Source organism: Abramis brama (genome assembly GCF_963993115.1).
Source record: "Abramis brama genome assembly, chromosome: 2".
Classification (NCBI taxonomy): domain Eukaryota; kingdom Metazoa; phylum Chordata; class Actinopteri; order Cypriniformes; family Leuciscidae; genus Abramis; species Abramis brama.
The window spans coordinates 58,548,696-58,565,600 of NC_139964.1; the positions used below are offsets into that span (position 1 = coordinate 58,548,696).

Below are 16,905 nucleotides of genomic sequence, written 5' to 3' on the forward strand. Positions count from 1 at the left end.
ACAAAAAGGCAACTAAAACTTTGAATGTTTGCTCATTTTTTGGTGTTTTTGTATAAATATTTTATTATTTTTATTATTATTATTTTATGTTTTGTGGGGAGAATATTTATTGATTTATTTTTTAATTGATACTTCCTCATTTTGTAATTTAATTTGGTTTATTTTCTTGTAGTTTTTCTTTTTTTTCTTTTTCTCTTTCTTTTTCTGAATTCAAATGTGATGTAATATTTATCAGTCCCTGAACCTCTGGCCTCTGGCTTTCTCACTCTTGTATTCTGTAAGTAAATGTTTAATAATAATAATAATAATAATAATAAAAAGAATTAAAAAAAAGAATTGTCACTCACCTGTAATGAAACCAGTTAATGTCACTGTTTCAAAATGGGTCCCATCTTCTGAATCTATTAATAGTATGTTGTAAATGAATACTTGTTATACTTGTTTTAAGCTCAGCGGGGGCGTCCAAATGTCTAGAACCTTTGGAAGCTTGTTTCCGCCATAGAGAATAAAACATTTTAAAAGATAATTGCGACTTTTTATCTCACAATTGCGACTATTTTACATCTCGCAATTCTGACTTTATTTCTCAGAATTGCGAGATATAAAGTCAGAATTTCGTGAAATAAAGTCGCAATTGCTTCTTATAAAGTCAGAATTCTGACTTTTTTTACTCGCAATTGCGACTTTATATCACGCAATTCTGACTTTATAATACGCAATTGGGAGATATAAAGTCACAATTGCGTGAGTTCTAAGTTCCTTAGAATTGGACTTTATATGTCAGAATATGACATATCGCAATTATCTTCCATAAGAACCAGCCTTACTTGAAAAGTCAGTGAAACTACTAGAAACGCCCACCGCTGTCACTCCAGTGTATCTGCGGTTTATCAGACAGCTCTTCACCAATGACTGAAACACCACGATTAACAGTGAGACGCGATCAGTATCATAAAAAGTTTAATGAAAAGGATTATGCCGATCATCCGATGAACGACTTGTTACTTAGTTGTATTCTTCGCGGTCTTCCATTATTTAGTGAGAATGCAGGAGTCTGTGCTGCTGAATGTGGGTTTCTCGGCTAAACCATGCGTCGTGCTCGTGTGTCTCTGCGGGCTTCACCTCATCGTTGCACTGTTTTTTTATTTAACAGTATCACCTACAAAATTTACGAATTACCGGCAAATACCATCAGACTCTCATTTAGTTACTTCACAAACTCACAGATTAGCCGCACTTGTCATCCAATATGACAATGGAACAGCAGAAACAGACGTCAAAAAACTGACTAATGCAAGTGTAATTTTAGAAGACGTGGAAGAACCTACAGTACTAATCGAATCGTGTCCTGAGACGTCCCCACTTTTGGGTAAGTTTTCGTGAACTTAAAATAATTTACTAGGCTAGGCTACTATTTGTTCATGTTGCTCAGTTTGTTTGTTTTGTTGTGCTTCACATCGAGAGACAGGCAGGCTACTAGTTGTCACACATTTTACACCAATGAAAATTTTTCAGAATTGGATTTTTTCTAATTTTATGTGTTTAAACAAATATAGAAAACAAATTTGTGTAATTGAGTTTTTGAGTCAAGATATGCCCGATCTCGCCACTCTTATACATCGTTTAGAAAGCTTCGAGCTATGTTTTTTTCTTCTTCCATTTGTTGACTACTATTAAGCTGTACGTTTGTGTTAGATAAAAAGAAGGGCTTGTTCCTTTTTTATTTATTATAGGCAATACTTAGCTACATCATTGACGAAATTTGCTACTTGTTTCAGGTGGTTTTAGTGGTAGGGATATTTTTTATTCTAGAAAGAATATGATTGGATGAAAATATGTGTAGTGCAAGATGAGTCATCAATGTTTTGGTGGCCTTTTCCAGAAGAGAAAGATTGTACAGTTTAAATGTGAATGCCTGTTAAAAGATTTTTTAGGTGAACACTTATCATTCAGAGGACTCTAACAGACATGAACTAAATATTACAAAAGTAAAAATGTATAATATTTTATAAAGGTCTTATAAAGGTCTTTTCCTGTGTTAGGTGGCAACTGTATTTATTATTACAAAGCTTTACCGTCTTATCAGTAAAAGAGAAAGCTGTAAAAAAAAATATATAGTGAGTGACTAAGAGAAAAAGAGACTGGGAAAGAAAGGTGGCCTGATTGAAACAGGAAGTAAACTTGTTGCTTAAAAGGGGTCTTCCTCTTTCATGTGTGCAAAACCTTTCACCCCCACTTTCATGCTCTCTCCCTCTTCCCGTTCCCATTTCAGTGGGTCCATTGCGAGTTGAATTTTCTGAGACAGTGGATTTGGATATGGTACATAAAGAAAATCCACAGCTGATGATGGGCGGCAGATATAAACCCAGCAATTGTGTGGCTCTGCAAAAAGTGGCATTAATCATCCCATTCAGAAACAGAGATGAACACCTGAAGTACTGGCTCCACTACCTTCACCCCATCCTACAGAGACAACAGCTTGATTATGGGATTTATATCATACAACAGGTACAGCACTTACAAACTATGTATACTCCATCTTACTCAGATGACAGCAGCTAGGTAGACAAGAAATATGTGGTTCTTAGATACACTCACTTTGCACACAAATCAATACAATCCACACCTAGTCGCACCACACAAACCTCCAATATATTTATTCATTGTTAAGATAGATAGATAGATAGATAGATAGATAGATAGATAGATAGATAGATAGATAGACATACTTTTGGAGGTTAGACATTTCTTCAGGAGACAGTCACCTTGAAGTATGGAAATGCGGTGAAATGGCTTTGCATAGTCAAGACGTTTGGTTTGACATTTGACTGCTTTGAAATTTGCTATGCAATAACAACGAAATGGAAAAAGAGAAACGCAACCTCTGAACACCAACATAAATAGAACATTTAACACCTGTTTTTTTCTGTTTATTTGGGTGTGTAGATACTTTTATGTATTTATAAGTACATTTTAATATTGAACTTTGGATCTTTGGTGCTGGATCGGGTCTGGAAGGCTTCTCAGACTGCTATGTTAAAAATGGTCAATATGAAATAAACACTACTGTTCAAAATTTTGGGGTCAGTGAGACTTTTTAATGTCTATTATGCTCACCAAGGCTGCATGTTTTTGATCAAAAACGCAGCAAAAGCAGTAATATTGTGAAATATTGTTAAAGTTTAAAAGAACTGTTTTCTATTTTAATACATTTTAAAATGTAATTTATTCTTCAGTGTCACATGATCCTTCAGAATTCAATCTAATATGATGATTGTTGCTCAAAATACATTTCTTCTTCTGATCAATTTTGAAAACAGTTGTGCTGCTTATTATTTTTTTGTGGAAACCGTGATACATTTTCATATATACATTTTCAGTATTTTTTGATGAATAGAAAGTTCTAAAGAACAGCATTTATTTGAAATAGAAATCTTTGTAATATTATGAATGTATTTATTTACTGTCTCTTTTGATTGATTTAAAGCTGCAGTCGGCAAGTCTGGCAGATCAGGTCGACTTAGCCAAAATTTTGAATGTTTACAACTCTCATGCCCCTCCCCCACTACCACCGATCACCCTCCCCTCGAGTTCGTGCTCGTCAGTGTGTGTGCACCATAGACAGTATATAAACTGGACACAGCGACCCCATTGGATTCAACGGAGACAATAGGCTTGTTTGAGATGCGCCTAGCCTCGCCTGAAATGTGTGCGAGAGTAGGCGGCTGCAGTGAGGGGAGGAGTGAAAAAAGCGCAGGCAAGACGGACAGTTCTCTCTTCTCGCAATGGATCTGACACCTGCGAGATCAAAGATGGATATCGCGGGATTCACGATATTCACGCTCGTGCACGGTGTTGCTAATAAACTGGATGTAATTTAAGTTCTGTTGCTTTTATATTAAAATAAATAAAATGAACAAGACACCCAAAGTACTTGTTATTTAATTCCATTCCAAATACATGTTTATCAATATTTTTTTCTTTAATACAGACATATGTGTTTTTATTTATTTTATTTTTTTATAAAAATTCAATTGCATAACCCAAAGAGATCGCACTGTCAGATAGTTTGGGAATATTCACACATAAAATATACACATAAAACATGATATTAGAGTTTTAAATTCAAACATTTTAAAAGAGAACAATACATCACAGTTGTTTAAACCAATGAGCATTAAGCTGTGTCGTCAGCAAGTCGTTTCCCATCATGCTTTTGATCAGCGCAGTCAGTGGAGAGCAACTGCGCTCGGCTGCAGAATCCGACACATCCGCCTTGCGATCGCGAGAGATTTTTGACATACGTCAGCATGACATCAGAGCAAGGCGGACCGCACTCGGACACATTTCTAACCGGCATGCATCTCGCGCTGATCACCGGTGATCGATTCTGCGCAGATTTTGCTCATCTCAAACAAGCCTAAAGTGAAGTCAATTAGAAGCTCTTACTTCCTGGGGGTCGAGCGTACTGCGCAGACTCAAACGGAGCTTGACGACGTAGATGTGACGTGAGCAAACCGTCTGTCTTCTAGTAGCTGTGCCAAGAGAAATCTGAATCATTCCCTTCCGAAACTTGCAGAGACGGAGAGTGTGAGTAGGAGGTGTCCATGAGCTAGGAGCAAGAGAAACGTTTGCTATGTATTCTGATTAATTATTTTGTCACTTTGCCTCCACGTCCCCCCGATTGCGCGCGAGCTTCTCCTCCTGTCCATACGGTAATTTCTCTACTGTGCGACAGAGAGTCGCGTGGTTATGACGCAATCGTTAGCCTCGAGGAACCGGGAGCGGTGGATTTTTGCAAAACAAATAACAGGCTCCAGGTTTTTTTTTTTTTTTTTTCTAAAACCGGCTGATTTATGTTGTTCTGTCTGAGCATCGGTTTCAGTGAATATGATCAAAAAAATGATCAAACTTTAATGCAGTCTTGCTGAATAAAAATATGAATTTCTTACTGACCCCAAACTTTTGAACACTATTGTATATCCTATATATATATATATATATATATATATATATATATATATATATATATAGGATATACACTAGTGTTCAATATATATATATATGTATATGTAAGTGCTGCTGACATTAAATCAAAAGGGAGACATTCCAAAAAAAGAGATTCTGAAAATAATTTGAAATGTTCATTTTAACTTTTCACCAAATACATGGCTCAGTACATCAGTACATAGCTACCTCCTCTGTTTTGTTTTTTTCTTGTCATTTCAGCCCCCTTTTCATGCCTCGTTCACCTTATTAACAGGAAAATCAGCATGCAAACTATCATGCAGACAGAGAGTTGCATAACTCCTTTGTGTGCGTTAGTATGCCAGTGGGTGTTTATATTAACACATAAATTTGATCAAGCATGTCTGATTGACTGATTTAGCTGTAGTCATTAAGATCTAATCAGTGTTAAACCAATCTTTTTTGCATAAAACCAATGGACAGTTTACATGTGAACTTTACATTCCTGCCCAAAATTAAGATGTGTTTCCTCCTGTGCGAGTCCTGAGATTTAATGTAAACGTCCTTTATGCTGCATGTTTAGGAAGGACAGGACACATTCAACAGGGCGAAACTGCTCAACGTGGGTTACACAGAGGCCCTAAAGGAGTATGATTATGACTGTTTCATCTTCAGTGATGTAGACATCATCCCTATGGACGACCGCAACACCTACAAGTGCTCCAGCCAGCCGCGTCACCTCTCTGTGTCCATGGACAAATTTGGTTTTAGGTAAGATGAAGCTTTACCCATAAACTTAGAAGGATATGTAACATTTGTTAAGTGACACAAGCATCTGAAAGTTTTAGTGGTGGCTTAAAAAAACAGTTCCTTAAAAAATGTATTTACCTAAAACCAAATTACCTTAAAGTCAAGCTCAGGTCGCAAATTCAACGTTTACATAAATTAAATATCCTGTTATGTTAGAATAAAGATGGCTAATATTTAAAGTAGTTTCATGAACGTTGTTCCTGGATCATTTGAATAAAGTATTTGATCACAATGCAGCTGTGTGAACTCAATATACAGCATGGCAACATAACCTGCTCGGATGTGGTCTAAAGTAAACCAAATACAAGACCACAGCCGTGTTTCCACCGCAGGAACTTTCCCCAGGAACTAGGAACTTTGGGCTGGTAACTTACTCGATGTGTTTACACCGCAGGAACCAGGGTCTAAGGCCATGTCCACACTAATACGTTTTCGTTTGAAAACGCATATTTTTCTCTCCGTTTTGGCCTTTCATCCACACTGAGACGGCGTTTTTATTAATGAAAACGAAGCTTTTTGAAAACGCACTCCAAAGCGTATGCATTTGAAAACGCCGTTTTCGCGTTGTAGTGTGGACTGTGAAACCGGAGGGATTTAAAAACGATGACGTAAATTTAGTCATGTGACGCATATTGTACCAATAGATATTCATGTTTATACCGGTATTGTGCCTGTTATGTGCTATTCACTTTCACACTGTTGCTAAAAATATTCTACATTGCACACTCTTCATATCACAGTCCTGCAAAGATGACAGAATGTACTCACATTTGCTGTCCTGCGGTAATACATGAGAACAGTCGCGTTTTAGACCAAACATATGGTGTCTGCGTGCGACCTGGATGCATCAGTGAATGGTGAGATATTTTACTAAATAAAATTATCCTGTCAGAAGAATTGCGCGATAACTTCATTATTTATTTAGGAAAGTGAGTGGATCTGTATACGTACCCTCCTCACACAGCGGGCGACTCACTTTCCTAAGTAATTAATCAGAATACTTAGCAAAAGTTTCTCCTGCTCCTATCTCATGGACACCTACTCACACTCTCCGTCTCTGCAAGTTTCTGAAGGGAATGATTCAGATTTCGCTTGGCACAGCTACTAGAAGACAGACGGGTTGCTCACGTCACATCTACGTCGTCAAGCTCAGTTTGAGTCTGCGCAGTACGCTCGACCATCAGGAAGTGAGTGCTTCTAATTGACTTCACTTGTCTCCGTTGAATCCAATGGGGTCGCTGTGTCCAGTTTATATACTGTCTATAGGTATAGCCCCATCGACGTGGTTGTGCATGATTTGGCAATAGGGGACAGCTGGTGAAAATCGGGCCGACTCCCCGAATTTTTTAAACATGTTTAAAAATTATCGGGAGGTCGGGAGGTGCTCGTAACGTGCTCGGCTCGGCTTGTAGCCTAATTCCTCTCACACGCTGCGAGCCGCGACCATGCGAGCATCGCCGATTCCACTCGATTTCTCCCGAGTGAAAAAAATAATCTGCGAGCAAAACAAAAATAGTGTCTGTGACTGTTTTGTTGCAACTGATAAGACACAAGTTGTTTTTGTTATTGTTTCATCCAAAAAAAAAAAAAAATGGAGATTAATTTTCCTGATTAAAAAAAAAATCTTTTTATTTCTTAAAACATGATATATTGTGAGTTATTACTGATAATATATCGATTATCGCCATATCGTGATATTATCGTATCGTGAACAATGTATCGCGTATCGTATCGTGAAGTACCCAGTGATTCCCAGCCCTATACAAGAGTCATGAACAAGTTGATACAGGTGAACCAGAAAATAAAAAATGATTCTTTGAATATAAAGCCACACAAAGATGCAATGCCACGTTGTTATGTTGCTACAACACTATGTTGCTTTGGTTCCATGTATGTGATATGCCACATTATTTATTATATTCAGCTACCATTCATTAAGTTACAGTATATGAAAGGATTTTTATTTCAAATAAATGCTGTCCTTTTGAATTCTCTAATCATCAAAGAATCTTGAAAAGTATTGAAAAGTGTTTTCAGCATAGATAATAAGAAATGTTTCTTTGGCACCAAGTGATTTCTGAAGGATCATGTGACACTGAAGACCAGAGTAATGATACTGTTGGATTCAAATTCAGCTTTGCCATTACAGGGATAAATTACATTTAAAATATATTTAAATAGAAAACAGTTCTGTTAAATTGTAATGATAATTCCCAATATTGCCCAAAATACAATAATTCCCAATAAATGCAGCCTTGGTGAGCATAAGAGACTTCTTTCATAAAAAAAATCTTCTTTTGAATGATAGTGTTTGCTCCAGAGTTCATTTTGAAAGCATGTCAGTTCACATGGCAGTCATTTTTGTAACACTACCTGGCTGCTATTTTCATGCAAGTCTTTCAAGAATTTGATGAGAAATTGTAGTTCATATTCATATTCAAGAGATTTCTGCCTTTTAATTGCAGACAGTGTGAGATTACATTAATTTTAAATGGAAGTTCCTGCTTGGAATGTTATCCCCATTTGTCTTTGTAATATACAAATCAGCAATTGGCAACACAATATACAGCCTCAAAATATATTTTCATCAGCTTCTTTGCTGAAATCAATTGCGTTAAGCACAAGCATATCTCCTGTTTATTTAGATTTTGAGTGATATACAGAGGTTGAATAAAAGGTGTCAGGTGCAGTGTGAAATCAGGGCTATATAAACACATCTGGTGTGGAGAAGAACCTGAAATATCAGGTGTTGTCAGTTAATCTTTTAAAGGGATAGTTCACTTTGAAATCTAATTTTGTTATGTTTTAGCTTACCTCAAGGGCATCCAAGATGTAGGTGTCTTTTTTTCCGCAGTAGTTTCGATTTTGATATTTTTAGGTCAAACCGTTCTTGTCTGTCAGTCATATAATGCAGGTCTATGGTCACCACCTCAAAGAGCATGCACAGAGTCCAAATTAAAACAATTCCCCGTCGTCCAAATGAAACAATTCCCCATCGTAAGTACACATTGATGGCCTAAGACACGAAACGAGCGGTTTGTGTGAGAAAACGAACAGTATTTATATCGTTTTTACCTCTTATACACAGCCACGTCCAAGTGATCTGAGGGCGCGCGCGCATCCTGGTGTGTGACGCAGACTGGTGCATAGATATATACACTAGATGTCTGACGTACACGTCAGATCAGATCACTTGGACGTGGCTGTGTAAAAGAGGTAAAAACGATATAAATACTGTTCGTTTTCTCACACAAACCGCTCGTTTCGTTTGTGTGAGAAACGCCCTTTAATCACTAAGGAATGTTGCTTTTCCTCTCTTTAAAGGTTACATCATCATAATGTTATTTACCACCACACATATGTTTTCTCTTTAAGCCTTTATGTTTCAAGTTGGGGGCATGTCAATTAAAGAATTATAATGGAAACACATTTCTATTTGTCATAAGTAAGCTTTAATTGTGATTGCTGACTGTACAATTTATATTTTAAAAGGCTGTAAGCATGCCATATACACTACCATTTAAAAGTTGTTGTTTTTTCAAGAAATAGTTTTATTCAGCAATAATGCATTAATATATTGATCAAAATTGATTGTGAAATTGATGTATTTAAAATAAGTTACATTCTTTCTGAACAATTCAAAGAATCCTGAAAACAATGTAACCAAATAAGCATATTAGATGTCACAGTTCTACAAGATAATCAAAAGTAAACTGATAAGATCAATGACTAGAGAAACAAAACTAAAAAACTAAGATTAAAGATAAAAGACTGGAGTTGTTTAAGAGAAGCAAGACTTCCACTTGACAGGGAAAATAAGAACTAAAGAAAATAACTAAAAATAAAATTCTAAAGCAAAAGAGAACTCAAACTAGATTATAAAGCACAAGAGCTAAACAAAATAGCAACAAGGATAATCTGATACTAGGATAATTTCAAGAACACAAACCAGAAAACACCACAAAGTACATACACAAAACGAACCAGTAAAGACATGAGGGAAAGAGGCACAATATAAAGGGACCAGAGCACATGAGGATCAGGTGAGCACAATTAGTGAAAGAGGACAAGACGTGGACTAAACGAGGGTGCGTGGTAACAGGAAACAAGGACATTAGGAGCACATGGCAACACAGACCAAGACAGAGCAATGTGCTCAAACACAAGACAAACATAGAAACATGAAACCACGACAACACAGACAAGGCTGCCAGGGCAGAACCCTGACATTAGAGTGATTTCTGAAGGATCATGTGACACTGAAGACTGGAGTAATGATGCTGAAAATTCAGCTTTGCCATCACAGGAATAAATTAGATTAACACAGTTACAATATTACTATATTTTCTGCCATTTGATCACACAAAATCATTAAAAAAACATTTGAAAAATCTGCATTTCCACAATAATGATAAAATGCGTGGATGAAGCATCAATTACACACCTAAAGTATATCTGTTTTCTCTTTATTTTCTTGCATTAGCACTAAAAAAGCTTCCATTTCCACTAATTTTTAAAATCAAAATGGCTTTATTGTAAATGCCCGTTCACACCACAAGCAATAGCTACAGTATAAAGAAAACTATATTAGTGTTCACACCAACAGACAATTTCATTATATTTTGAATAGAAATGCAGTTATGTCAAAAGCTGCTTTAAATGCTCTTTAAAGTTAGGTGGATTCTGATTGGCTGTCAATGTTTGTATTGTTCATCAGCTAGACAAAATCCAACAAAGATTCCAACAATAATGTTTCTCTGTGCCGTAATCGTTATAGGTGTGGTGTGGATTGTTTACATTTTTAACGATTTTTAAAACTTATTGTAACTTTTAACGTTATCCTTAACGTTTTACGTTATCGTCCTTGGTGTGAACGGGCCTTAATTATGACATCCAAACTCATAAATAGGAAGTTATCATTAGCACATATGGTATCAGAATGTGGTTATTGGTATATATTCATTGTCAGTATGACCAATTTTGCATTCAACAATTGTTTTTGTTTGAATACAGGTTGCCATATAAACAGTATTTTGGGGGTGTATCAGCAATGAGTAAACAGCAGTTTCAAAAGATTAATGGCTTTCCTAATAACTACTGGGGCTGGGGAGGAGAAGACGATGACATCTTTAACAGGTGAGGAAAATATCTAACTGTTATTATTAATGACAAATTCTGTCCTATCATTTACAAGATCATTTAGACAAACATGCAAGATGCTTGTTTTTTATAACCAATGAATTGATTTTCTTTCAATCATGACAACCCTCAAGAGGGTTCAGAGGAACTCTAATAATGTGCTACAGGACTAGCCTATAGCAAACACTGAAGCAGACTATTTCAATGTTGAGCAAGCAATCCGAGGCGAACGAACACTGTTTCAAAGCAAGTATGGACTAGCTTCTGCTAATAGATACACAGACACACAGGTGGAGCTGGGGGAGGTGTAGGGTTTCAGAGGAACCCGAAGGTCCCGTTCTTCGTGATCCCATGTTTCAAACTTTAGTTAGTGTGTAATGTTGTTGTTAGAGTATAAATAATATCTGTAAAATTATAAAGCTCAAAGTTCAATGCCAAGCGAGATATTTTATTTAACAGAAGTCGCCTACATCGAACGGCCCGTTTGGACTACATCCCTCTACTTCCTTCTTTAATGACGTCAGTAGAACAGTTTTTTGACTAACCTCCGCCCACAGGAATGCTCCCTCAACTCTAACGTTACCGAAATTCGTTTATTTACTTGCGCACTTCTTATAACTTACTGTGTTTACTCAGCTCTTACGGTGATTTTCTGAAGTAAAACTGACGCTTCATCTTTTGTGTGATGTACAATAAACTTTATTAAACTCATCAGTATATGTTTGATCATCATTCAGACAGCAGACTTGTAGGCTATTAATAAATAATGGATACATACAAGCAGATGACAAATACGTTATAATAACCGTAATTAAACTACTAAACTATACCTGTTCCATCTCTATACAGCACTCTGACTCTGTAGGCATTATTGTCCGACTCGAAATGAACACCGTTACTGAGAGTTTCTGATATTATCATCATTCCGTGAGATGAAATTGTCCTGAGAGACTGAGCGCGAGCTCATGAAGCTCCGCCCCCTGGGTCGTCCAGCAGCAGCTTATTTGCATTTAAAGGGCACACACTAAAACAGCACGTTTTTCTGAGCCCCAAAAAATGACAATTTAAACATGCTGTAAAAAATGATCTGTTGGGTATTTTGAGCTGAAACTTCACATACACACTCTGGGGACATCAGAGACTTATTTTACATATTGTGAAAAGGGGCATAATACGGGACCTTTAAATGTTGAGCAAGCAATCCCATTGGCTGCAGGATCAGCAGAGGCCACTCACATTGTGCCATGTGAAAATGATGTGATTGCTTGCAGATTGCATGTAAAGGAGTCTGTGCCCTCTACCGTTTTAATAAGGGCTATTCTCTTTGAAGGCTGACGTTTAAAGGAATGAAAATATCAAGACCGAGTGGAGACATCGGTAAATGCAGAATGATTCGTCACTCGAGAGACAAGAAAAATGAGGAAAACCCACAGAGGTAATCTCTTTCACACATACATTACATGTACACTCTTAAAAATAAAGGTATTGGTAGGCACTGATGGTTCCATGAAGAACCTTTGACATTCATGGAACTTTTCCAATGCACAAAAAGGTTATTTTCTGTGGGAAAATATATATTTTTTGATCATTAAAATGTTCCTCATACTAATAAAACATTTGTTATTTTAAGAACTGTTCACTGAAAGGTTCTTTGGGGAACCCAGAATGGTTCTTCTATAACATTTATTTTTAAGAGTGTAGACATGCATGAATACAAGACAGATTGAATGACTTTTTAAAGCTGTATCTCTGTATTATAGATTTAAGAGAATTGCTCACACAAAACAGACAATGAACAAGGATGGCATCAAAACACTCAAATACAAAGTGATAAATATAGAGAAAGACAAACTCTACACCAAAATCACTGTGGACATCGGCAAACCATGAAAACCCTATAGAGCTCAGAAGAAACCTGTTCCTCGCTGCAACTCTTCAGGGATCTTAAGACTGCACATCTGTCTCCGAATCGGTTCAAACTTAGTGAGAAACACTGTTGAAAAACCAAGTTTGAAAAAAACAAAAACATTCTTCTAAGCGAAAGATGATTTAAAGTTTTAACATACCTGATGGGGGAACTGTGACTCACCTGTGTGCCTCATATGAATGTAAATTGTCTGTCCCAAACTTGTGTTTGTGTTTGCCTATAACACAAACCTGCACACTCCCTACAAAACCCCCTACAGAGATTTTCGTTTACTTAAGACATATTTTGGTAGTAAATATGCATTGGTAGTTTGATCTTTCAAGTCTAACTTTACATTAGTGTCCATGTTACTATGCTAAGTACTCAAGCATTGAGTAATATTAATGAACAGAATGTATTCAGTACATTGGTATTGTTTTGTTCTATTGTTTTACAATATCATATACATAACGAACACTCTTGTACAGTGTTATTTTCCAAATAGAACATCATTTTGATTGGTGGAGGTTGAGTGTTGTGTACGCCTTAGACAATGAGAAATATTTCACACTAGGTCAGTGGGTCCTATTATTTGTTACTGATATGGTTTGGGGGAAAAATTGCTGTAGCTCAAAAAATAAACAAATCATGAACAATTTCAGGCATTTTTTTTCAGGATACTTTGATGAATAGAAAGTTCAAAAGAACAGCATTTATCTGAAATAGAAATCTTTTAATATACCTGTCTACTGTCACTTTTAATGCGTCTTGCTGAATATAAATAATAATGCCGCCCACATTTCACATACATAGAATCAAAGTAACATGGTGTGGCTTTCATGTGGCATTTCATCTTTGAGTGGCTTTAAATTCATCACAGATGAATTTGATTAATAGAAAGTTCAAAAGATAGAATGTTCATCTATATTTCAGTGGCTCACAATGCAATCAAAAGAAAACAACTACTTATTAATAGTGCCCACTCTTTGCAAAAATTAAAATGTTTTTCTCAGAATCATGAGAATGTAAAATCTGCCCGTATTGTCACGTTTACTGCTTGCAATGCTGTTTCTTGTCTTGCGCTGGTCTCTTTTAGAACCTGTTAGATTAGCAGACATGTGAGGAGTAGTTTATAAGGAGTAAATCTTATGAGTCACTGGATTGCACAATCTAAAAAGATAAACAGAACAGTTTACTAGTTCACTCTATAAAACTCTACATCAAAGTGCAAGATTGATGGAGCTTTTATTATGAATAAAAACAACGAATAAAATGAAAAAATGTAAATAAAAACATAATTTCTTGTGGCTAAAACTGATACCGTTATTGTCTCTGTAAACTGCAAAAATGCGAATTTGTGAAACCGGTGACATCATGCATATGCATATTATGTGTTCAGTCTGTAGGTACATAGTGTTTCTTTACAAAGTGACCAACTGTTGACTTTTATGGCATCGCTGTTGAAAAAGAGTAGTTAACTGGTGAAGTGGATTTACTTATTGTAGAGTTAATGAAAGTTATCATGGACATTGTAATGTTTGAAGCGGATGTCATAACAAATGTTAGTAGACCGTGAAGATTTTAAAAGGAGCGGTTCATTCATAAATCTGTAAGATCTTACCTTCATGCTGTGGAAATACAAACTGGAAAACACAAGGAGCGCACTGCTGAAAAGGGGCGGGGCTACATAAGGTCTATAGGCGGATAGTGTTTCCTTAAAAAGTGACATGCCAACCACTGGTTTGGCTGCAGAATACAGCGTTTTTAGTCGTCTTCATGGATCTTTGACAACGTTGTCGTCTGTACGCGAAAAACGTTTTTAGTACATCGCTGTCGTGTAAATAATATAAACTTATAATTATTATTTATACGTTAAATAATATAAACTTATTTTATTTCACCTAGTTGCCAAGGAAACATTTCTCATTTTTGTTTAGTTTATTTAGTAAATGACTAAAACTAAATTAACTAAAACTGTAGAAAATTTAAGAAAAGAAAGAGAAAAATATAGACATTTAAAAAAATTAAAATAAAATTTAAAATAAAATTTATGTAAAAACAAAAAATGTAAAAAATAAAATCTAATTCAAAACATTACCATAAAATATAATAGAATATGTTAACCGATGACCGTTTGAAAAAAAAAAGAAGTGATCTAGACTAAACCCTACTACAGTTAGCCTTCTCATTCCAAGATCTTTTTGTGTGAAGTGAACAAATCCCTCACACTCAAGTTTTTCATAACTCGCCTGTTTGTACTTAATAAACCAATAAAAACATTTGGCGCGAGGTCACAGCGTTTGGGTTCGCGCGCTCATGAGGTCGTTTGCGAAAAGTAACGTTAAAGGCTACAGGCTAAAACACTCGAGGTTAGAGCCAGGGCAGACGACAGGATGAAGCGTGCAAAGAAAAGTAGTGTGTGGGACCATTTCACCAAAAAGAATAACACAGATGTAAGTTGCAACGTGATACAGTGCTTAAATACAGTAGTAGCACATCATCTATGATGTATCACGTATCCATTGGTTTTATCGTGTTGCAGTCTATTAGGCAACATTCCGCATAAGATGGGCTTAGATTTGGAAATACATTACATCTACATTTCAGTGGTAACAGATAAGGTGATGATGATCATCATCTTTCTTTATTATTGTTAGCACTACCTCAAGCTAAAGCGGCGTCTCTTCGGAGCTGTCATTTTTGCCGGAGCCGTGGCAATGTTCAGCTTCTAACGCTAGACACGCCTTTATTTTCAACGCGATCACCTTGTACCCAAACCATTTCGAAACTAACTACATTACTGGTTGTAATGTAACCATTACATACAAGCTCCTCGGCGCCGCGTTTGCGTGACTCATGTTTAGCGCTGTAGGGGATTTTAAAAAAGTGACGTGAGTGGAAGGGCGGCAGTGTGTGTGTGTGTGTGAGCAGAAGAAGAAATAAAGAAATACATATTTCAGATGCTTTATTTTGACCACGATTCTTCATGATCCTGTGTGCTCTGCAGGAGTTTAACAGTCTCCATCGCGTGTGATTAAAATTTCTGATTTGGTTCTCCTAAAAAAGGACACAAAAATGTAATCATATTATAAAAATATACATAATCTACTCTAATTGTTTGTGTGTATGTCTGTGTACGTGACCTACAGTCTTTCCACACACAGCAAGCACTCATTGCCGTAGGTGTTTCCGTCACTGCCGCACACAGGTGCAAGGTTCATAGGACACGCCAGTATCTCAGCCATCTCAGCGCACACGGGCTACAAAACACACATACACATGTGGCAGACTATAATTAAACCACTGCATTACAATAGTTTTAACCAATAAAAGATACATTTTACACATTTACCATGTAAAAAATCCTCCCTACCTTTCGGGTTGAGCCGGTTGATCCTTGCGCCCCTGAAACAACTGCATTTTTTGTAACGATTGCAAACATGGAATTTTTACAGAATGCAGAGCAACATTGTAGTGACATTAACTCATACTTTACACACCCACAGCCTTAGGTTATTACAGACTGTAGTATAATCAACAAAGACTTCAAATAATTAATATCAATTGATTTAACACTCATCATTAGTGTAGGCTTTATATGTTGACTGTACCTGAAGGGATCAGCAGAAGCAAGCCGAACAGAAGCACTCCTATAGACATATTGACAGAGAATGAGCCCTACCGTACTCGCATGACTTTATATGACGACAATGAAGTGTGGGAATTCCAACACTTGAATACACACGCACAGACTCACTCGTACTAGAGATACGACAGTTTAATACAGGAACATCGGCTCTGCTCTGTAAACGGAATCTTAGAGAACTTCTTGGAGTGTAAACAACGTCATGTGGATTCAGTTTTATTTGTGATGGTTAAAACTATGTAAACAGTACAATATGAACAGTCAACTTTCATGAGAACATTGTCTAGGGAAGGACAGATTAAGTTGCAAATAAAGTAAAAAAAAAAAAGATTTGTCATTTTTGTTTATTAGCCTACCTCTTGACATTTTTTTAGTTAATAGCATGACAAATGTTTTTCTTCAGTAACTGTAATAAACCATGTATGTGTGTGTGTGT

At 36.4% G+C, this 16,905-nt stretch overlaps 2 protein-coding genes across 3 annotated transcripts; one reads left to right on the forward strand and one right to left on the reverse strand.

The window, feature by feature from the left end:
- The first annotated feature begins 868 nt into the window (after nt 1-868).
- b4galt1 (UDP-Gal:betaGlcNAc beta 1,4- galactosyltransferase, polypeptide 1) lies at nt 869-13,479 on the forward strand. Its single transcript, XM_084091108.1, has 6 exons — nt 869-1,369; nt 2,273-2,508; nt 5,552-5,739; nt 10,792-10,914; nt 12,248-12,352; nt 12,678-13,479. Exons 1-6 carry the CDS (start codon nt 1,045-1,047, stop codon nt 12,805-12,807), a joined length of 1,107 nt encoding a protein of 368 aa, XP_083947234.1. The 5' UTR covers nt 869-1,044; the 3' UTR covers nt 12,808-13,479.
- Nucleotides 13,480-15,773: 2,294 nt separating this feature from the next.
- On the reverse strand, nt 15,774-16,544 carry spink4 (serine peptidase inhibitor, Kazal type 4). Of its 2 annotated transcripts, none has more exons than XM_084106695.1 (4): nt 16,435-16,544; nt 16,197-16,228; nt 15,971-16,083; nt 15,774-15,880 (listed from the first exon to the last, which is right to left on the reverse strand). In XM_084106695.1, the coding sequence occupies exons 1-4, from the start codon at nt 16,481-16,483 to the stop codon at nt 15,835-15,837; spliced, it is 240 nt and encodes a 79-aa protein (XP_083962821.1). In that variant the 5' UTR covers nt 16,484-16,544; the 3' UTR covers nt 15,774-15,834. The 2 variants fall into 2 exon arrangements, with proteins under 2 accessions (XP_083962821.1, XP_083962820.1); XM_084106694.1 differs by having other exon boundaries at nt 16,197-16,237; nt 16,435-16,543.
- Nucleotides 16,545-16,905: the final 361 nt, after the last annotated feature.